This window comes from Protopterus annectens, chromosome 2.part0 (genome assembly GCF_019279795.1).
Source record: "Protopterus annectens isolate FY-2018-M chromosome 2.part0, PAN1.0, whole genome shotgun sequence".
Classification (NCBI taxonomy): Eukaryota; Metazoa; Chordata; order Ceratodontiformes; family Protopteridae; genus Protopterus; species Protopterus annectens.
The window spans coordinates 249,124,185-249,147,496 of NC_056728.1; the positions used below are offsets into that span (position 1 = coordinate 249,124,185).

Here is a 23,312-nt window from a genome sequence, read left to right on the forward strand (position 1 = left end):
GCCAAGAATACATCTTCCATGGGACCCGATAATATCCCTGGCTGTGTTCCACATGAACTACAAAGTGAATTGGCACCACGTGTTCAGTCACAGCCTCAACTCAGGCTTTGTCTCTACCAAATGGTGCACTGCTACAGTCAACCCTCTCCATACAGGGGGAGCAACTACAGACCCTGGGAATTATCGCCCCATTAGCTTGACGAGTCTGATATGTAAAGCTATGTAGCGCATCATCATGGACCTGATTAACATGATATAGGAAATCGTCAAACTCTAGACCCCACGCAATTTGGCTTTGTGAAAGTGAGATCATGCCTGCTCAACCTAATTAACTTGTTTGAGTCAGTCACCAGGGCTGTGGATGAAGGTAAGGCAGTGCATACAGTCTACCTCGATCTGGCCAAGGCCTTTGATACAATTCCTCACTCAGGAATTATTGATAAACTCACCAAACTAGGCATCAACCCCTATATCACTAGGTGGGTTGCAAATTGGCTCACAGATAGAACACACAGTGTGAAAGCAGCGGACTCCAAGTCAGACTGTCGACCAGTCATGAGTGGAGTCCCACAGGGATCGGTCCTGGGTCCTCCTCTTTTCGGCATCTACTCATACCTCTCACCCTGAAAATGTAAAAAAAACTGGACAAAGGCCCATGAAAAATAGGTACAAATCTGTACGCTGATTAACATAAAAATTGCGCGCATAATTATATTACCCCACTCACTCCGGTGGAATTGTGGGATACCAACTTTCAAATGCAAACTGAAGAACAGACAACCAAAATATGGCCCAACACCCCCCCCCCCCCCCCCATCCAGACTGTAGCCTTTCCTCACCTTCCGTCTATTCTGCTTTTAATACACTCCAGTTTCTGCATTACTTGATGCTCTTTTCTTTTTACATTCTGCACTTACTACTCCCTCTATCTTCTGAAAATTGTACATATGTCGTGATTTCCATCTCTTCTCCAAAGCCTAATTTGGATATCAGCATCCATTAACTGATCATAGCAAACAGATTCTTACTGTCCTGTGTTGCAGTTTATATGATTCTGAATGGTTATACTTTTACAACATACTAACCTAGTTTCCAGTCAATAAGGTGTCGAGTGTAGAATTTTACATGCTTATTTTGACATGTAAAAAGTATATTAGAAAAAAATATGATAGGTGTTTGTTACACTGAATTAATGTAGCAATATCTACAATATAGCAAAGGCTTCTGGTTCTAGTTTCTGCCTCCTCACTATACATTTATGCACATAATTGCATTATGAGCTTTATTTATTCAACAAAGCCACGTTTCTGTTAATTCCTTTGCATTTTAGTCTGTTCCCCTTCTAATGCCCAACTGACGTATTAGTTATATTTTACAAAACTGTACATATTTTTATCTTCTGTTTCAAAGATTGTGGAGAATTATTATCTCGTCTAATTTGTTTTTAATTTGGAGCTCCACCCCCAGCCTTCTCTGTAAAATTTTTAGCTCAGTGGGTCTTTACCACCCAACAAACACTTAATATGACTATAATAAAAAGTTAATGTCTGTGAGCCATAACAATTTATATGTATTTGTTAGTTTTATGAATGGTATATACCAAAAACCAAATCAAAGGCTAGTAACTGCTATGGCCTTGAAGTGCCACAAATCCACACTAACTGCAAAAACTGCATAATGAACATCAAAAAGGTCATGATGCTTTCATAAACATTGCCTCAGCACTAGAAACAAATAGTACCTTAACTACTGCAGTCAAGGTGTGAAGCATTTTTATCACTGGAAAATATAGAACGTAATTGTAATTACATGTTAGCTGCCTAGAAACTCCTGGGCAAGAAGAGATAAAACTGTCACTCAGCTTACATGTTTCAGTTGTAATACAGGAGTTGGCACCAACATGTCTGAATAGTTATCAGCTGCTAAAATGCTTCACAAAATGTGCTGGTTCACTCAGATTCACTTATGATGACTCATGTGTTATCTGCTTCTCTAAAAGCTTGGGCCCCAAGCATACTTCTGCCCTCATGGTTCAAAGAGGACCCTAAGGGATTTATGTGAGTATTACAAATGTTACTTCAAGCATGATGACTAGCACATATCACCAGAATGAATAATGCAGACCAGACCTCTCAACCGTGCCAAATTACTCGGTTTTTACCGAGTTTTGGGGTTCAAATGAAGGGGTGCCACAATTCCCGAGTGGCACCCCTTCATTTCCGATTTTTTTTCTGTTTTTTAATTTTTGTGGCTTGTAGAGCTGATGTCATCACGTATGCGATGACACCAGCTCCCTCGGGGATTCCAGCATGCGTGATGACGTCAGCTCCCTCTACCAGCCTGTCGGAATTGAGCTCAAGCAGCTCACGCATTTCCGGCTGGCTGTTTCAAATGCAAGCGGGAACAGTTGGGGACTAGCTGCGGCAGAATGAAGAACTTGTTTGGGACTGTTTCAAATGCGAGCGAGCAGCCGTGGAATGAAGGAACTTGCTTGGGATGGATTATTCGGCAGATATTGTAAGGAAACTGACGGTGTGTGTGTGTGTGTGTGTGTGTGTGTGTGTGTGTGTGTGTGTGTGTGTGTGTGTGTGTGTGTGTGTGTGTGTGTGTGTGTTGCTTTAACCAGCAAGTTTGACATAGGTTCATAGATTAGTACTAGGCTAGCTGCCTTTGCAAGCCATTTTAAGCCTAGCCAATTATCCCTTGTGAGACTCAAACCCTGCACCTTGTGTTTGTAAGGCAAACACGTTAACCATTAGGCCACCCTCCCATGATGATGCAGCAAAAGAAGGCATTTGAAAGTTTTGAAGTATTCAGTGGGCTAACTGCAGAACACCTCTCCCTAGCCCCAGAATAATTGCCATTTATGTGTACAAGCTCTGTATTTCTGATCACAGCCCCCCCCACACACACACACACACACACACGTCTGTTTCCTTACAATATCTGCCGAATAATCCGTCCCAAGCAAGTTCTTTCAGGCCGTGGAATGAAAGAACTTGCTTGGGATGGATTATTCGGCAGATATTGTAAGGAAACTAACGTGTGTGTGTGTGTGTGTGTGTGTGTGTGTGTGTGTGTGTGTGTGTGTGTGTGTGGCTGTGATCAGAAATACAGAGCTTGTCCACATAAATGGCAATTATTCTGGGGCTAGGGTCAGGTGTTCTGCAGTTAGCCCACTGAATGCTTCAAAACTTTCAAATGCCTCCTTCTGCTGCATCCTATCAAACTTACTGGTTAAAGCAACAGTAAAGCAAAGGCAGAAAAATAAATACATATCAGGTATTTCAAACTGTAGTTATGCCAGACATGCAGATAAGAGCACGGCATTAATTTCATGTACGTGATAAGAACTTAGCATGCTGGAAGGCTAAGCTATCTGGATACTTGGTTTCAGTGCCTGACGTAATATATTTAACAGCTGTGTGGTAAGCTTGTATTAGAATCAATAAGGGTACTTAAAATGATGTCATGGGTAACTGAACCAAAGCATCAGTCAGGTGATGCATGCAGCTTGATTAAGTACCCTTTGTAATACAGACCTTTGCAAATGTAATACTCTTGAGCTATGCTCAGTATCAGTGACGAGATAGTTGCATTTAGTCATCAAATCCTGTGGATGATCTGCAGGTCTTCTCTCAAGCGCTTGAGAGGGGCTGATGTAGGTCAGCAGTTCGATGGCAGGGAAATCCTGATTTGTGTGCGTGTGTTTGGGGGGGGGGGGTGTTTGTGCTATGGAGAAGAGGGGGCTGGGTTCAAGCACATGAAACAGGATAAGCATGCTTTTACCATATAGAAGACCAGAATAACAAATAATACAGGGAATAACATGGTCAACAAAATATAAATCATAAAAATATATATTATCAAATATATGATTTTCAAATGAGTTAAGCAAAGAGAAAACTTTTAAAATTCTATTTAAGATGCAATTGTTTCCTATGGCATAATGCAGTTCTTTTGCTGAAACATTTACTTTTGATCTTATTTATTAATTACGAGTAGTCACTGGCTGCCACCCTATACATCATCTATTCTCTTTCACACACATGCACGCATGTTGCCAGGTCAAGCTCGACACCCTTGTGGTCCAGAATAAAATAAAACAGGTATCTGATGATGCAGGAATAAATTTGTTTGCAATGTTCTTAACTAGGCAAAAACACTAGTTTATAGCAGGCACTAGCTCTGACAGACAAAACGCTTAATTACTACGACACCATCTTGCATGTTTGCTGCTTACATGAACTCTTAAAGGCTTCCTAATCTTAAATCATTTGTCTCCACTTTTCAAGGACGGAAGCTAAAAGCATAGTATTAGGACAGGCATTTTATTAATACTGCATATTCCCTAGTGTGTTCTTGTCTGCTACCATTGAAAGACTGACAGCCTACATTCTTCAGATCCACAGTAACATTACTGTAAAACTAGCCATGGCCTTCATTATTGATAGCCATTACATTTATAATAAAGTGTTTCGCTGGAACCCAGTATGAAATTTTCTTTCTGCTTTTTTAAAAGTAGCCAGCCACATTAATTCCGTGTACATTACATAATGGTTATTAATATGAATGGTCTAAAATTTCACTTTTCTTGGAACTGTGATACACAGAAGCACTTTAAATGGTTATTTTCGTTCACTCTCTCTTTTTTTTTTTTTGAAATGCTGCAATGGAGTTTTGCCCAAAAGAGGCAATGTTTTGTCATTGTCTAGACTGTGTGTGTGTATAAATGCCCCTATTCAATACACCTGGTGGCTAGAGGTACTCAGCCTCAAACCCTGTACCTTGACTACAGAGTAAAAAGAGCCTAAAGTCCCTAGCCGCCACCACTTGTGAGCTTTGCCCAGGTTTTTTGTGCTAAGAGTTGAGAACTATAGTGACTGAGAATTGAATTTGTATTCCGCAAGTTTTTTTGTGCTAAGAGTTGAGAGCTATAGTAAAACTGAATTTGTATTCCCCCAGGTTTTTTGTGCTAAGAGTTGAGAGTTGTGGCGAGAACTGAATTTGTATTCCCCCAGGTTCTTTGTGCTAAGAGTTGAGAGCTGTGGTGAGAAGTGAGAAATGAATTCACTAAAGGATAGGCAGTAAATTTCAGTCTTCCTATTTTTCAGGAAGCTGCTGATTTAGCATGGTATGTTGCTCGGACTGTAGTACATAGGGTCCTGGGTTCAAGACTTACTAGTGAAATGCATGGTGGTAACACAACATTTTATTCTAGCAACTTTACAAAATTATACAAGCCATGTTTAAAATGTGTCCCTGGTTTTTGACCTCCCCTCCCACCCCCCCAAAAAAAAATTAAATTGAAAATAAGTGCGAGAAGCTGTGCAAGATGCCTATGGCTTACACTGCCGTCATTCTATTTATAGTGTGGGTGTGGAAGTAGACGTTTATGATGGAAATGTTCTGAATTGGGCAGTTTTGTCATTATTGGTTCATGTATTTTGTTTCATTGCCTACAGTGCAGTCTACTGGAAAAATGTTCAAACAATAAATTTAAAATGTACTCCGTCAAACAAGTGTGCTGTTTTATACAAGGAATAGTAAGGAAGGTGCATCAAAGAAAAGAACACAAGTATGTTTCTTGTTTTGTGTGCAAGGGGCCAATGATTTGAAAACAGCTCAAAGATGATAATTATCCACCACTGGGCAGATGCATTTTCTTTGGGTGTGGTGTGGCTTTCAGTGCTGTTTCAATGAATGTGAGTTTCAAGGGCAGGCAAGTTTTAATGCCAGCTGTCAAGTCTATTTTCATTGTGAGACAGTATTGCTTTTACCAGATGTCTATTAGTGTTTGTCTATTATTGTGCTGTAAAAATAAAATCCAAATAATTATTGTAGAAGTAAAGCAGTATACACACATTCATGTTTATGGTAAATGGGGCGAAACGGCCACGTAATGGCAAATTGGAATGGCTGCAGGGGGACTCTGGTGCCATACTTTGGTTGTCTGTTCTTCAGTTACGTTTGAAAGTCGGTATCCCACAATTTCACTGGAGTGGGTGGGGTTACGTAATTATGTATGCAAATTAGATGTTAATCAGCATACAGATTTGTACCTATTTTTCATGGGCCTTGTCCAGATTTTTGATATTTCCAGGTTGAAAGGTATGATGCAGACCTATCTATATTATATTTAACTGTCAGTTATGAACACCTTTTACATGTACTTTTCTATTGGACACTCCTGAACCAAAGAAGATTACAGCCCCCGACAGCACTCAAAGCAGAAACGAGTAAAGTCCTATAATATATTAATGATCAAGACAATAGTAAAAAAATGATACTGTTAATTTCGCAGCTGTCAAAAACAAGTACAGCAAACTAACAAGGAAATCCAAAGCTTGGTAAAAGTTAAAGATGCCACAAGGTATACCCTGATGACACACAAACACACACCTAATTCGGCAGCATAACAGAGTAACTTGGCAGCGGCAGCATAAATTCCTCTGCAGTCCTGCTTGTACCTACCCCTCCAAGCTTCCTCGTGGCTTGTTCAATTTCTGGAAGTAAGTTCAACCACTATTAACAGCTATGCAGCTACGTTCAACAACCTTGCGGCTTCCGGAAATGCACGCACGCTATGTTGTTTGTTGTTATGAGACCTTGAGCTCAAGTCCAACAGGCTCTGTTTCAGGGAGCTGTCATCATCACGCACGTGATGACATCAGCTCAAAAGGGCAAAAAAAATGTTAAATAAAAAAGCCGGGAAATTTGGAAATTAAGGGGTGCCACTCGGGAATCGTGGCACCCCATAATTTGGGCATCAAAAATGGTAAAACCCGAGTAATTCGGTACAGTTGGGAGGTATGCATCTACTTCTCAGAAGTCCAGGTCAACACAAAGGGACTCTGGCTGACCAAGCTCGCAGAAGAATGCAAGCTTGCAACCATTATTAACTGCCCAAGTGATACAGACATCTTACAGAAAGGCCTCACTGAGACCAATGACTGGTGTCGAAACCATGGCCTTAAGCTTAACGCCAAAAAATGTGTCATCATCCCCTTTGGTAAAAACAGAGTTCCCAATAATTACCACATCGATGGGAGCCCACTGAACACTGAAGGTGTTATAAGAGATCTGGGGACGCAGATTGATTGCAACCTCTCCTTCAACCACCACATTGCCACTGTGGTCAGAAAGCCCTTCTATGTGGCACATCTCATTACCAAAGGTTTTGTATCCAGGAAGAAAGAGGTCATAGTCTATCTCTCTATTCTTCCCTCATTAGACCAGTTATTGAGTATAATGCTCCATTTGGCATGTACCTCACTAGACACCTGCAACAGCTGGATAGGTCACAGAAGTACCTCACGAAGAGGATCACAGGCATTAAAAACATGTCCTGCACAGACAGAGTCAAAAGACTCCAGCTATTCTCTGTCTCATATCGCCTACTTAGAGGTGATCTCTGCTTGACTTACAAAGCCATGTCTGACCCAGCTCTGTTAGAAATAGTACATCTAAAGAAATCCCAATTCCTCCGCACCACATGATCCAGAGACCTCAACCTCATTACCACAATCAACAAAACATGCTGGAGGGACAGGTTCCTCACCCAGAAACTGCCCATGCTTTGGAACAGACTTCCCATACATGTCAAGCAGAGCACCTCGCTGACCCTCTTCAAGAGAAATCTTGATGAGTGGATGGGTGATAGAAAGCTCACCCCGAGGATCACTCCAGTGACTCTACTTGATAGAGGCACTGGGAACTAACGCCGGGCGGCACAATGCCAGGGCACGTCTATGGGCTAGGCTTGTAAAGGCTCCAGGACCATTAGCCTAGCACACAACTATCAAACTACCAAAGCCAATAATTCTGCTGGGGATTCTCTATTCTCAAACTTTGTAGGTAAAATGTGGAACTCCCTACCGACCATGCTCACCTCAGAACCTTCACTCCTACAATTCAAAAAAAAAGCTTAAACCCCATTCTCAATACTCTCTGGCAATGTCCCTGTTCCAAACCTGATTAACCACTATCATTTACCCTTCTCTTACCTCACTATCCTTAACCGCTTTTTAACAAGGCCCTCGCCTTTGTAACTGACCTATGTTTTTTTTTTTTTATATGCTGCTGTTATTTTTTTCCCAAGATGTGATGTATCTTTATATTGTATTTAGAACTCAACTATCTTCCTTTTTTGCATTAACAATGTCCATATGTCTGTTATGTACCTGGAGCTTTTCTCCCCGGGCCTCTGCTGAAAATGGACATGTATCCAGTCGGACTCTCCCGGTTAACAAATGTAAAATAAAATAAATAAACTATGAACCTATGAATATATTTTTAGAAATTTAGCTTTTCAACATAGTTTAACTACACTGAGAGATTAACATTCATCTGGTCTTCTTCCACTTCCTTTACACAATAAAAAAAAGATGTGTGTGACCAGTGGTAGTGACTGGCATACACAGCAACTGGGAATGGGATTCAAGCTTGTCTGCAAACTCTTGCCACTCATATGCACAATCAATATTGTGTGATTGCTAGGCATTTTCAAATAAGGGTGAACTTCCAGCATAACACTGACTTCCCCTGCTCTGTGTTAGAGTGACTACAGAATTTTATGTACAAGAAATAGGGTGGGGTGGGGGGGGCAGGGGGGCTTTCCACCCTGCAAAAATTATTTTGTGGGACTTCACTTTGGAAATATATTTCTCATTTCCATGATCTCACACATTTGTGACTGCAATTGCATGAGGAGATCACAAATTAGTCAACAGCTTATCAAAGGGTCCTGAGGATATTTTATAAAAGCTGTACAGGTGAATTCAGTCATGGCCCTTATTCAGCATCTAGCAATCACTTTCTTGACTTGGAAGGCTTATGCCTAGGCATTTCTTTCTGCAGTAAAAGATGACACTTTACAACAGTGAATGCATAAATTAGATCCAGGCAGTGAGTGGTTGGGGAAAAATGGAGATGAATGTGCTACTACTCGGAATGAACATTATAAATGCAATTACACTGAATTTTGTTTGAGCCAGAAAGTAACAAGAGAGACATGATCCTACAGATTGAGAAGTATTACAGGAGTACTGCTATTACTAAGCAACAAAATTAAATAAATCAACCTCCAGGCAGTTGTTATAAGAAGCTCTTCCAAATGCCAAGTTTTAGCCAATTATAAAAAAAATGAAGTTGATTACTTTCACACCCTTGAAAGTGTGTGTATGTGTGTGTGTGTGTGTGTGTGTGTGTGTGTGTGTGTGTGTGTAAGGGAGACTGGCATATTTAATGACAGAAAATACTTTCCGTTTGCAAACACCCGATAATGAAGTATTCATAATGTGCATTTAGTTTTCAGTAGATGAAAGAGATGCTGAATACCATCAACTCACAAATGGCTTCACAGTTCATAGGTAAATACTAGACCACTTGTCCTTGTGGACTATTGTAAGCCTAGACAATTTTCCCAAGGTAAGTATCAAACCCTGTGCCTTGTGTTTGTTAAGTAAACACCTTAATCATTATGCCAGTTCCTAATCATAGTAATAAAGTGCTAACAGTACTTTTGTCTAATGGATATGTCCATATGCACGCTGTACATCATAACTGAACTTACATGCCTTAACTGACAGGATTTTTGTATTACTTTCTAGTAAGGTGAACTCCCTTGAATAACACATACAGAAAGTACCAATTTAGCACACTCAGATTCTGGTTTAGATAAAGCATCAAGTATGCTATAACATACAAAATAAAATTGGTAGCAATATAACAATATAAGTGAAATAATATAACACAAGAAGGAATTTGTGCATATGTAAATAAAAATGGAAAACTCGAGACAGACTTCACAAATGAAGATTGCGAATGTTTATGCACCGTTTACTGCCTAAGCATGGGACAAGGGTTGGTGGACTGGAGCAGAAACACTTTTCAGCCAGTTACCAAATAGTAAGTAAATTAATAAATAATCCTATTGAAAAGTGCTGCATTGTGATAACAGACAAAAGATGACTTGTCACACAAGGCTCCTGCAGCAAAGTGACAAGTCTAACACCTAAGGAAGAGCGCGGTGGTGATAATGTAAACTGGGAAGGGCTACATACTGTTAGCCTAAAATGCCCTCTAATTTTGTCACTTTCCTTTGCTTAGACTTCAACTGTAAAAACATAAGGAAAAGCTTATTAACCGTAATAAATCCCGGTAAACTTTAGAAAAAATAAGAACAGTGAGGTTCAGAAGACCGTGTAAGATGCTTTTGTCACAAAGAACTGCTACTTTATTTTATTTACATTTTTTTTAACTAGGGTAGAACACTGGTCAAAGTAGCTGATTTTCAGGTTCGCCAAGGGGAGAAAAAAAAAAAAAAAAGACAAAACTTAAATTGGATGGGGAGTACACTTCTACAAATGGGACCGTGAAGGGCTACATTAAAATATGAGAACCAGAGTACGATGAATTAATATACCACAAACTATCAAGCTATTACGGAACTGATTTTTGGAGTTTTTTGTTGGAGCCTTCCTTTAATCAAACAGAATCTCCAATTAATGGGTCAATTGAGGGGGTTGCTGAAGTCTCTTCAGGAAGTATGAAAGTGACCAGCAGTGCCTTCTCAGGGTTCAGTGCTGGGACCTCTGCTTTTTGGCAGTTATTTCACAGATTTCCAAGCAGAGAGCCAAGACCTCAAGCTAACAAAATCTGCAGATACTGCAAACCGATATTTTTTAAGTCATCCTGACATCCAAACCTTCTAGAATATACGGTCTCTAGCAAACTCTAAAAATGGGCTCAAACTAAATGCTTAGAAAGTGTAGCATCATTACTTCTGGAGACAATCATTCCCTTCGTCATACTGTTTGGACAGCACGACACTACAAAACCAAAATATAGTCCAGAACTAGGTACTTGAGCTGACAGCTCCCTTTCTTTTGTCCATCACGTGACAATAGTTGTCAGGAATTCCTTTTATTTAGCCCTGCTGATTGCCAAAGGAATACCAACAAGGTCTAACGAGGTAATCCCCATCTTATACTGAGCATTTATCAAGCCAATTATTAAGTACAGTACCCCATTTGTGACTTCTCAGTAAACATATCAAACAACTGGAAAGACCCCAAGGTTCCTAACCAGAAAGATCAAAGACCTAAAGTCTCTGAGCTATCACAATGGGCTGGAAGCTTTACCCATTTATTCAGAGTCTTAAGACTTTTGAAGGGAGCTCTTGGTCTCACTTACTGTGCCATTAGAGACATGATTGCCCTAAACCTCCGGTTTCTCCATAAGTCCAACATTTCTACCAGTACTAGAATCAGGGACCTAAATCTTCACCAACAGATAAACAAAACACTGTGGAGGGACAGGTTTATAACCCAGCACCTCCCAAACCTCTGTCATACACTTCCCCTGCATGTTAAGCAGTGCGACACCCCATCTTCCTTTACACCTATACTAGATGACTGGATGGGTATCCACAAATTTACTCCACGACTGACTGGTATGGCTCTCCTGGAGAAAGGAGGTACAGGGAAGGTCGCATACCTCTTAACTGTCCAGATTTTTGCAGAATGACCAGATTTTTACCTCATATTTTTGGTCCGTTCCTCATAAAATGGTTGTCTGGAAAAAACACTGAGGACTGAAGCCACTAAATAATGACATCAATTTGAGTTCCAGACTTCATACCCTTCAGAAAATGCATGCTATCTCAAATCCCTGTTAATCTAGCAACTTTCTAAGTTTATAAGAGCGATATTCAAAATGTGTTCCTATTTTTGGGTCTTTGTCCCTGATTATTTTAAGCTTTGTCCACATTTCTTGCATTAAGAGGTTGAGAGGAAGAAAGGTCATAAGACTCAGTGGCCTTGGAATATCTATGACTCTTGGTCTGACTCTGGGAATTAAGAGGAACATTTCCTAGAATCCTTCAATTTAAGGTCATACAAAAACAGTTTACACTGCGGTAGGGAAACCTAACCTTTCTCTTTCTTTTTTTGTGTATGAAGAAATCTTTTTTCTTTTCTTTCCCTAGGAAAATATTGTGCAGAATTTACATGACAATCATCTATTTTCTTCCTGTGCATCAAATCTGGAGGAGGAAAAAGGAGAATCCGAAGAACACCTGGATCCATGTAGCTTTTGCACCTATCTTATTAGCCCGATTGCTACATGGCAAGTGCAGAAAACTGAGGCCCAATACTAGAGGAATCATCACTGGAGACTTGCTGAGACAGCATGAGACACTTAAGACTGCCTGAGCAGGGCAAAAAAAAAAAAAAAAAAAAAAAGGAGGCGGCTAAACAGGGTGTGACCTCTAGTGAACCCATGAAGGTTCGGCAGAGCTCTGAAACTGGGGCATGCCACAGTATATACAGCTACTGCTAAAGTTCAAGTTCAATGCTGGAGTAAATCCTTAGATTCCAGGAACATGTAAGGATCCGTGTGTTTGCTCCATGTCAATGGCCTGACCCCAAGCAATGGTACATCTGGAAGTCACACTGATATGGTCTGCATACAGAAATTAGTACTAGTCATACCTCTCAACTGTCTCTCTGATTCTGGCTCACCTTGTAGCCCTGTCCCTCTTATTCCATCCTAAAAGTGGTGATTTTTGGAGAAAAGGTGGCGACTCACACTTAGGGTTGTAGATTTCTTTTATTTCGGAAAATGTATTTTAATTCACATTCACTTATTCTGTCAATGTCTCAGTTTAATAGCACTAATATTTCAAAGGTGTCTTGATTCAACTAAGATTTGGTCCAGATTCACTTGAGAACTATGTAATCTTGTGGTGGGCTGATGAATTGAGTGATTGGCACACTGACAGGTTAAGTGAAGGCATAGGCATATGTGAAAACACAGCATAATGAGGATTTGAATAAGATTAACATCAAACAAATCCACCAAGGTTCAATGACCAGTCACCCACCATAAAAATGGAAGGATGTAGGAGGTACTGTTTTGAAAAGTCACTAGCAACCCCGCATGATATATATAACAAGTTGGGACTTTGGTTGCTCAAACTTATGAGGTGCTTGCATCAAGAAAATGGGCCAGGACTTTGCATTTCTAAGAAGAAAATTTGTCCTAGTTAGTTGTAATTTTCTAATTTTTGCATATGTCTGCATTCTTCTCTCCCACTTTTGAATCATATTAAGGATTTATAAGTAAAATAAACCATATAGCCCAGGACAAACCCGTGCAGAGTAAAATCCTCATCAATCGAATGAACCTTAAGCGACATTTATAAGTCCATAAACGACATGTTCCATATAAAATCCAAAGCGTATTTATTAAGAACAGCAGATAGGAAGTGCTTTCGCCAGAAGACTTCCTCAGACCATTAAACATCAAACCATTGCTCCCCTTTTTATATCAGTTTACTAATTAATTATGTATAAGGTCAATGACATCATCATATACCAAAAAACAGATTCTAAGCTAATAAAGACATATACGCATGTAACTACATAAAACATTACTAAAAAGTATATAAAAATGTTTATATAAAACTAAGAATAAATAAACTTTTATGTTGATTTACACGTCTGAATTTTACCTAACAGTATCTTATTTTTTAGAACAGGTTTTAATGAAATCTCATCATTCAGACCTGGACTAACATGTGCTTTAATTTAATAATCCATTTTATCTCTGTTCTCTCAGTATAATTTCTGACATCTCCTCCCCTCAAACTGGGGGCGTTTACTTGAATAACCATTAACTTGAATGTATGCACAGTATCTGTTTCCAAGACATGTTTGGATAAGGCATTGGTACTGGATTTGAAATGTATTTGATATAAATGTTCCTGTACCCTGTACCTAAGCCTTCTGTCGGTTTTACCTACATAGAAGGCAGAACAGCGGGTACAAAGTGCAAGATAAACAACATGTTCAGCGTTACAGTTGGCAACCACATCGAATACAAAACACTGTGAGGTGACTGGATGAACAAACATGTTATAGTTACAAATATGAATACAAAAATTACAATTATTGCAAAGGAATCGTGCCTTTGTTATAAGATCCATTACTATGGACTTCTGTAGTTTTTGGGTAACACAAAATTCTGTGCAAGTTCTTCTTATTTTTAAATATAAATTGAGGATTTTCACCTACAACATCCTTAATTTGTGGGTCAACAGTTAAAACCTTCCAGTGTTTATAAATTATCTCTTTAACTTGATCAAAGTCATGTGTAAAGAATAAAGAAAATTTCTGAGCAGGACTGATATGACTGATTGTGTTGCATTATGTCTACTAGAGTACATACTGCTGCCAATATCAGAAAAGTATGAACAAGCTATATCATTCCTATACTGTTTGATACCTTGAAATCCATTAGAAGTCTCGTGCTGTATGACCTAGCTAATAATCTACTTTTCAAGTTCATCAGTTCATTTTCATATCCCTTTTGTGTTGGGTTGAGCCTGGAGGCTCTAATGGCTTGTCCTTAATAATGTTATTAAAAACATATTTCGGGTGCATACTCCCTCTGTGTAACAAGGTGTTCCTATAACAAGATTTCCTGTGAACACCAGTGATCAATTTACCATTATTCAGTTTGTCTATAACAACATCTAAAAAAGTGATCCTATAAGTGGATTCAACCATAGTAAATTTCAGATAATCTGTGAGAGAGTTGAATTCTTCAAAGAAAATATTCAATTCTCTCTTACTCCCTGTCCAAAGGAGGAAAAGATCATCTACGAAACGTTTGTAGAAAATCAGAAAATTCTGAAACCTGGGTAAGACAAATAAATGCTCTTTTTCCCAGATAGCCATCACTAAGTTGGCGTAGCTATTGGCACAAGACGTGCCCATAGCTATGCCATCTTTTTGTATATACAGGCTATCATTAAACAAGAAGATGTTATTCTCCAACACAATTTCTAACAGAAGACACAGTAAGTCTACTCTGGTAGGTTCAAATTAAGTATATTGTGTAAGATACTTGCAGATACATTCTAAGATTTCTTGGTTAGGAATAACTGTGAAAAGTGACTTTATATCCAAGGTCACTAAGATATAAGGAATATCATCATGTACCGATTCCATTTTCATATAAAGGTCTAACAAAAACTGTTTTGTATCTTTAAGAATAACAGGATTCATATCCACTACGGGCTTTAAACCTTTTTCAATATATACCAAAATCGGTTCAGTGACCCAACCCCTGCCTGCCACAATAGGTCTCATAGGTGGATGGGTTGGGTCCTTATGTACCTTCGGTAAGCCTTGGATAGTGGGTATCAAGGGATTTGCAACCCAGAAGAAATTATACAGTTCTGCAGTAATTATTTCACTTTTATTTAAATCCTCCAGGGTGTCATATACCCTTATCACACGAGTTTGGACCTCTCCTAAAAGGATGGTCATATAAAACCTGTTCTCACCAAGCATTTAATTCATAAGGTGATTGTACTCAATCATATCCATCACAACTACAGGCCTACCTTTATCGGCTGGCCTAATAATTATGTTCCTGTCATTCTTCAATCTTCGTAAGGCTAATCTTTGTCTATGTGATAGATTACCTCTCTTGTTATTATTATAAGAGATCCTGCATAAATTGTAGACATCTTCCTCAACCATTTTGCTGAATGCATCTAATAAGGGTGGTAGTTGGGAATGAATAAACTAGGTTTAGAAAATTGTGGGACATAAGTATCGCTGGTTTCATTTTTGAAAAGTAATTTCAATTGTACATTACGAACAAAAAGTTTGGTACCTATAATGGTATCTGTCAAGTCACTTTCAACAGTAGGTATAAATGACAGACCCCTATTTAACAGTTCTATTTCATCTTTATCTAGGGGTCTATGTGAAATATTCCAAACTATGGTGGTGTTAATCAGTCCCACAACTTCTTCAGAGTGGAGCCTTTCTGTTCTCCACCGGAGGCTTTCCGTTTCTGTCTCCCCCTGCTCATGGATCGACTCCTTCCCCTTCTTTGAATGTCGATTATCGGGAAAGGGGGAGGATGTGTCGATCCTGAGCCACTGTTAGAGGAGGGTATTTTCCTCCTTACTACAGGTTCCTGAATAGTGTGATTAAAGGTAGTTGATGGAACAAAAAAATTGGAAAGCAAAGAAAAGCGAACTGCTAGAATGTGTAAGCATGAGTTACAGTTCCTGATGGGAAAGAATCTGGGTGGGCAGGAGTGGCTGATATGCTGACATCAGGGGCATTGTCTTTGAAAACAGTATGCCCATCTTTATCAGTTTATGAAACCTATGACATGCATCATTTTATCAAGCATACATCATTTTATTAAGTACTTTTTACAATCTGTGGAAACCATTACCATAATTTGCAAAATGAATTAAAACCACATTTTCTTAAAATAATGTGGGGTACATATAAAAGACATCACACAGAATAAAAGTTCATATCTTGCAAATCATATACACTATTCCTATTGAAACTCCAGGATTATACACTTTGGTAAATAATGTCTACAAGCATTTTTAGCATCTGCAAATAAATGCAAGTGCTAATTTGACAGAATTCCAAATCTGTATTAAGCTACAGCTGTGATCACTTTATGAGTGGAAAGTGAAAACTAGTAAACGTAAATCTCCACTGATACAACTATAAAAAGCATACCTCATATTCTTGGTTAAAATGGAATGGTTAGCATGCTGGTGTGGTGGCCAAATCAGGAATAAATAGCACCTAAACCATACTTCAGAACTAGAACTGACAGGTACTGGAGCTTACAGGATTACAAAAAAAATGTTAATTCCTAGTCTTTTTGCATCTGGTCAACTTTTAGAATAACAAAAGGAGGCCACTTAACTTTGAGTTAATTACAGGTACTTCACGCTTTGAGAAACATTTCCTAAATTACCACAGAATTGCTATAACATTTGGTCATTAGACTCAACTATAGTTTGATTAAAAAACAACTTAAGTGCAAGCCTGAATATTAAACTGAAACCTGAGCACAATTTAGTAGTTACTTAAGCGGCTACTGTAGTTCCGTTCAAATGACCAAAGCACGTGTCACGGAGAAACAGGCTCCCATAACAGTAGCGAAGATTTTGTGCAAAAAGGCTTCATCCTGCTGTAACCACTAGTGTCTAGAAAAATAAATCTCAGCTGAATGTGGAACTTTTACAACATGCCTTAAGAAACATACCTTAATTTCATACTTGTCAGCACTTAGTAAAATGTAATCTCCAGGACTATGCAAGAGAGATTCAACTTGGCTCTGTTGTATGACCACCTATTGGGAAAGAAAGAAAAAAGAAAATAAGACTTAGATTAAATGTTAACATGCATCATTTAAAAATGTTTCGGTTTGTACTAGACACCCATTTGAAGTACAGAGGATTTTTTTCCACTAGTTGAGTACTTGTGGTGTGGAAACATCTTTGGTTGAGCAGACATAATCTGGACTGTATCATCACGTGGCTGCAATCATGTTATTTAGTTGTATGAAAGTCTGGTAAACCTCTTCTCTGACTTCTAATTAGAGGCCTTTGCTACCACACAGATTTAGTACAAAATAGTACTTTTTTTCTCTCTCAAAAATAAAGACACACATTGGCATGACAGTGATGCAGCAAATATGTCACAGTGACTTTTCAAGACACCAACATATATTCCTGAAGCAGACTTTGAAGTGATAAAGTCTGAAAATTGAATTAAAAATGATGTACTCACCATAACAATACATCTGTTTTGTTTATGTCCGTGCTTCCTCAACTCATGGGTTTTGGATCAGACTTCGGACACTTTTTCCAAATTTAGGCTTTGTAGCTCAGCCTCTTCCCTTTACCTATAATCCCCCTCCAAACTCCACACTACCTTAGATCGAGTTTTCCCTCAGACTAAAATATTAGGGACTAACCATGTACTATCCTATATAAAGAAAGTCAGATCTGGAGCTGAGGTAGTGGGAAAGAACCTAAGGGTATATCCCACAGGTCCTATCAGAAGAGTATGTTGAGATCTTCCATGATATGGAAGGGGGGAATGGAGGGAACGAGGCTGAGGAATGATGGAAAAGACAACCCCCGGGATTCAATAACACCTACACTAAGTGTACACTGTTCTAAGTGAACAGACAGCACAGACGTAACTCACACCTTCTTCCTCCTAATTTTAGCTTTCCTACGGATATTCTTGCAGCTTTAAATATTGACAGGGAGTCATAAAGGCTACCACAAAGTGTAGACTACATGTAAACTTAGTGCAATCTTTCTGAGTGACTAGAAAGCACAAAAAATATGATAAGAATGTTCTTGAATACATATCATGTACACTTAGTGAAGGCTTTACTGAATCTGGCTCAACATCAGAAAAGTACAGCTGTGTACACTTACCATAAATGTAGATGTTCGAGTGTATTCACTGTTGCAGTCATTTCATTTGGCTTATCTGCTTGCAGGTAGCCCTCAGTCAGCCTGATTAACAAAGTCTTGGGTCCTGCGTCAGTTGCTGTCCCTTCTTCCATAACATCAGGTTGTCAGGGGTATAAAACATGCAGCCAACGCCATTACATCAGTTTTTCTTGCCCCAGATGTCAGGTGTCCCTCTAATGGGAAGCAATTAAAATATAAAAACACAAAGATATACCTTCAACAAAAAAGCAAATACACCAAAAATGGCTTTTAAGCATAGTAAAGGAAAGTAGAGATATAGCCAAAATAAGTTAGGGGGCTGAAGGGGAGGGTAACCAGGACTGCAACAGTGAATACACTCAAACATCTACATTTATGGTAAGTGTACACAACTGTACTATGTTCTTTGTGATTCACAGTTGCAGTCATTACATTTGGGTAGATTCCCAAAGCTATGGTTGGGAGGAGGATTAGATAGCATTAGGGCCAGCTATAAGGCCGTACAAGATTGCAGTGGCAAAGCCAGCTCTGGATTTAGAGAAAATTGGCAAATGATAATGCTTGGTGAAAGTATGTACAGAACTCCATGTAGCAGCTTCTAGGATGTCCCTGGTAGGGACACCTCTAAGAAAGGCTGTAGAGGTAGATGCAGCCCTGGTGGAGTGAGGTCTGATCCCCTGGGGGATAGGTTTTCCATGGTGCTTATAGCAGAAATGGATGCAATGGTTTATCCATTTAGAAATGGTTTGCTTTGAAACAGCCTTCCCCTCTGCCCCTGCAGCAAATGCCACCAGCAGTTGTTCAGATTTCCTTTGAGGTTTAGTCCTGTCCAAGTAGAATCTAAGTTATCTGTGCACATCTAAGGAATGCAGTATCCGTTCCCCTTTATTCTGTGGATTGGGAAAGAAGGTTGGGAAATGAATGGACTGATTAAGAGCCACACCGGATACCACCTCGGGCAAGAAGGATGGACTGGTTCTGAGGGACACCCTGTCCGCATGAAAGATAATGAAAGGCTCCACTGCCATAAGAGCCTGTAATTCAGATACCCTTCTAGCTGAAGTGATTGCTAAAAGGAAAGCTGTTTTCCAAGAAAGAAATTTTAAGTCTGCAGTAGCAGCAGGCTCGAAAGGAGGTAGAGTGAGTTTCTCCAAGACAAAGTTAAGGTCCCAGGCTGGGGTTGGAGCTCTCCTGGATGGTCTCAAATTTCTGGCCCCTCTGAGGAACTGCTTGAGCAGTGGATGAGTGAAGAGGGGCGGTTCTGTGTTATAATGAGCTGAAATAGCTGAGGCGTGGATTTTAATGGAGGAAAAAGATAGGCCCTTGTGAAGTATCTCAGTTAAGTATTGTAAAATCTGAGGTAAATTGGGCGCTGCTGTGCTCATCCCTTGAGATTGGTTCCAGGCACAGAATCTTTTTCATTTTTCAGCATAAGAATTTCTAGTACTAGGCCTCCTTGCCTCTAAAATGATATCCATCACAGGTTTGCTGAGGGATGGTAAAGGAGAGATTAAGTAATTAGCCAGGCTGCAAGGTTCAGTGTTGGAAGCTGAGGGTGTAGAATATGGTTCTCCTGCTGAAACAGCAGGGAAGGAGTCTGAGGCAGGTGCCATAGAGATAACCGTGACACACTGCACAGGAGGGGGTACCAGTGTTGGGCCGGCCAGTCTGGAGCAATCAGAATCATCCTTGGTTTGTCCTGTTTGATTTTTAGTACTACTTTGGAGAGCAGAAGCAGAGGGGGGAAGGCAGCTGAAGGACGCAGCATCTATTTTCCAGGCTTGTTTGTGGGGAGTCCTTGTGCAAAATTTGTCCAATTGGTTGTTCTGGGGAGAGGCAAACAGGTCTATATCTGGGATCCACCATTTGCTTGTCAACATGTTGAAAATCCTTGGTTCCAGTATGGGTCCATGAGGTTTCTGCTTAGTCAGTCTGCCAGTGTATTTAATTTTCCTGGCAGGAACTGAGCTTGTAGGTGCATTTGGTAGCTCAAGGCTGTGTTCCACAATGCCATGGCTAGTCTGCAGAGGGGGTAAGAATGTGTACCCCCCTGCTTGTTTATGTACCACATAACAGTGGTGTTGTCCGTCTTTACCATTAGTTGTCCTGGAAGAATGTGGTCCTTGAAGGCTGTCAGAGCATTCTGTACAGCTAACATTTCTTTTTGATTGATATGCAGGTGCATTTAACTTGGGTTCCATTTGCCCTGAATGCACTTCCCTGCCAGGTGAGCCCCCCATGCATAGTCTGATGTGTCTGTTGTTAGAGTTTGGGCAGCAGGGGGTGGTGTGAAAGGTAGTCCCTTGTTTTGGTGGCAGGCCTCTGCCCACCAGAGAAACTCTAGGTGTAGGCAAGGTATGATAAGAATCATTGTTTCCAGGTCTTGAGAATGTTGGCTTTTTAGATACCACTGTAGTTTCCTCATATGCAGTCTTGCGTATGGAATTAGAAGAATGCAGGAGGCCATGAACCCCAAGGCTTGCAGTATTTGTCTAGCAGATAGCAGGGTTTTTGTGGCCACTTGTTTGAAGTAGTTTGTCGAATGAATTTGTTTCTCTGGCATGAGATAAGCCATCTGGGAAGTTGTATTCAAGCTTGCTCCCAGGAATATAATTTGCTGACAGGGTACCAGGTGTGATTTCTTTTCGTTTATGGTGTACCCCAGACAAATTAGAACTCTTTGTACAAAGGCCAGATGATTCAAAAGTATGTCCTGGCTTTCTGCCTGAATTAGACAATCGTCCAAGTATGGGTATATTTGAATATTTCTTTGCCTGCAAAATGCAATAACTGGAGCTAGGCACTTTGTGAATACCCTGGGCGCAGTAGATAAGCCAAAGGGCAGCGCACAGAACTGATAGTGCACACAGCCTGCTTTGAAGCGTAGGTATCTTCTGCAAGATTCCCTGATTGGGATGTGCAGGTATGCTTCTTTTAAATCTAGTGTTGCCAACTAGGCATCTTTGCCTAGCATAGGAAGTCATTGGTGAAGAGTCAGCATCTTGAATTTTGGAGTCGCCAAAAAAGGTGCTTAGAGTAGACAGGTCCAGGATAGGACGCCATGAATTGTCTTTTCTGCGTACAAGGAAAAGTCTCAAGTAGAAACCTTGTCACTTTTCCTCTTCTGGTACCAGATGAATAGCCCCCCATGCTTAAGAGAGAAAGTACTTGTTTTTGGGCCTCTGCCCACTGATTTGGGGGTAGGTCCAGCCACCCGCTTGGTGTTGGCAACGTTTGGAAGTGAAATCTGTATCCCTGGGATACTATATCTAAAACCCATTTGTTCTGGGTAATGAGTTCCCAATGCTTTGCATGAAGAGCAATCTTTCCCCACAAAGGGACAGTCAGTTGATAAGTGCTTGGAAATTTTAAAAGGAAGTCATTGAGACAGTTTACCATAGGGGGAGTCTTATTATTCCCAGATTTGGAAGTGGTGGCCCCCCACTGCTTAGTTCTGTGTGTCCCCTGGGACTGAAACCTGGGGTTTTTGCTGTGTCTGTTTTTGGCTTGAGAAGACCTGGAAGGGGCTGGAAAGGACCAATTCTTAGAGGGCCAGTACCTACTAAATCTAGGAGGCTGAACTTGTAAAAAATCTTTAACAGTTTGCATAGATTTAGCTTTATCTTCCATCTTTTTAAGAACTTCCTCAGCCGTGTTGCCAAACAGGCTGTTCTGATTTAAAGGAGCATCCAACAATTTAGCTTTAACATGATCAGGCAAAGATTGCTCCTTGAGCCAAGCATGCCTTCTGAGCACAGACCCAGTAACAGCAGCCCTGCAAGAGGCCTCTAAATGAATCAAAACCACATTGCAAAGTATGTTTTCCAACTTGTTCAGCAGAACGTATTAAATCCTGTAATTCTTTATTTTCCACACAGTCAGGAATCAACATCATTTTCTGTTTAAGCAGTCCAATAACATGCTGCTGATACTTTAACATATGAAACTGGCAGTTTAAAGTCCTAATGGCCAAGGTCGCAGAAATGTAAACATTTTTACCCAATCTATCCAGCGCCCTGGAGTCTCTATCAGAAGGGGTACGATTTTTAACAGTAGAAGCCTTAATGCCCTTGGGCCCCTGTGAAATAGTCTCTGGATCTGCAATACGATTTTTAAAAAGGAACTTGTGGAACTCAGAGCCACTGTAGTATCTGTCAGATTTTCTGGGAGCAGGAGACAGGGGATCAGGGGCCAAACTAGATTCCGAGAAAGAATCGTCAACAATGTCTAGTACAGAAGGAATAGCTAAAGGCCTACGCTGAGGTAGGAGAAGGAAAGCCCTAGGCCTCTTTTTTGAATCAGAAAAATCCTGGCTTTCCCATTGGAAATGCTCCCTTAGAGGATTTGAAGTTCCCCAAAAGAAAAATCCTCAGGAGGGGAAGCAGAGGGAATGGAGTCCTCTGCATCAGAATCTTCATACGTAGATAAGGGCAAATCCAGATCATCAGAAGAATCAGAAAAAAACAGAATCCTGATCAGAAGATTCATAATCAACTTCGGTCCTAGGCCTCTTAGAAAGGGGGGGGGGTGGCTATCCCTAATTAGATTTATTAGATCTTCAGCTGTTCTTATCATTTGTTTTTTAGGCATAGAGACCTGAGCAGTGGCCTGGGCGTCATTTTTTTAGGCATGGATCGAGATTTAGGCCTAAGTAAAGAAAGAGGCGTCAGTTTAATATGCAAGTCCGTAGGCCTGAATACACCCTCAGAAGCCGGTGCCTGCATAGCGGCTACGGACCCATCCAAAGTAGAGACATTCGTAGGTTCCATAGTTAAAGCATCGCATGGCATACCAGACTCCGAATGGGTATCAGTAGAGGCCTGTGAATCAGAAGTAGTGGGTATCAGGGGCTGGGAAAGTGCCTCACTGAGTACCGGCGAACTTTGCGACTGGCTTAGGAGAAGCATCGTCGGCAGTTTTGGACCTCGGCAGCCTGTCTCTGTCTTTATCTTTGCGTTTTTTCGGAATCCCGGTAGTCAGATGGCTAACCGACGACATTTCT

At 40.2% G+C, this 23,312-nt stretch overlaps 1 protein-coding gene across 2 annotated transcripts in view; it reads right to left on the reverse strand.

The window, feature by feature from the left end:
- FBXW2 (F-box and WD repeat domain containing 2) overlaps positions 1-23,312 on the reverse strand; it is a 513,384-nt gene that overhangs the window by 112,960 nt on the left and 377,112 nt on the right. For both annotated transcript variants that reach the window (XM_044060728.1, XM_044060727.1), the window contains exon 5: positions 17,104-17,190. In XM_044060728.1, coding sequence (XP_043916663.1) covers positions 17,104-17,190 — 87 coding nt within the window. The remainder of the gene's footprint in view (positions 1-17,103; positions 17,191-23,312) is intronic.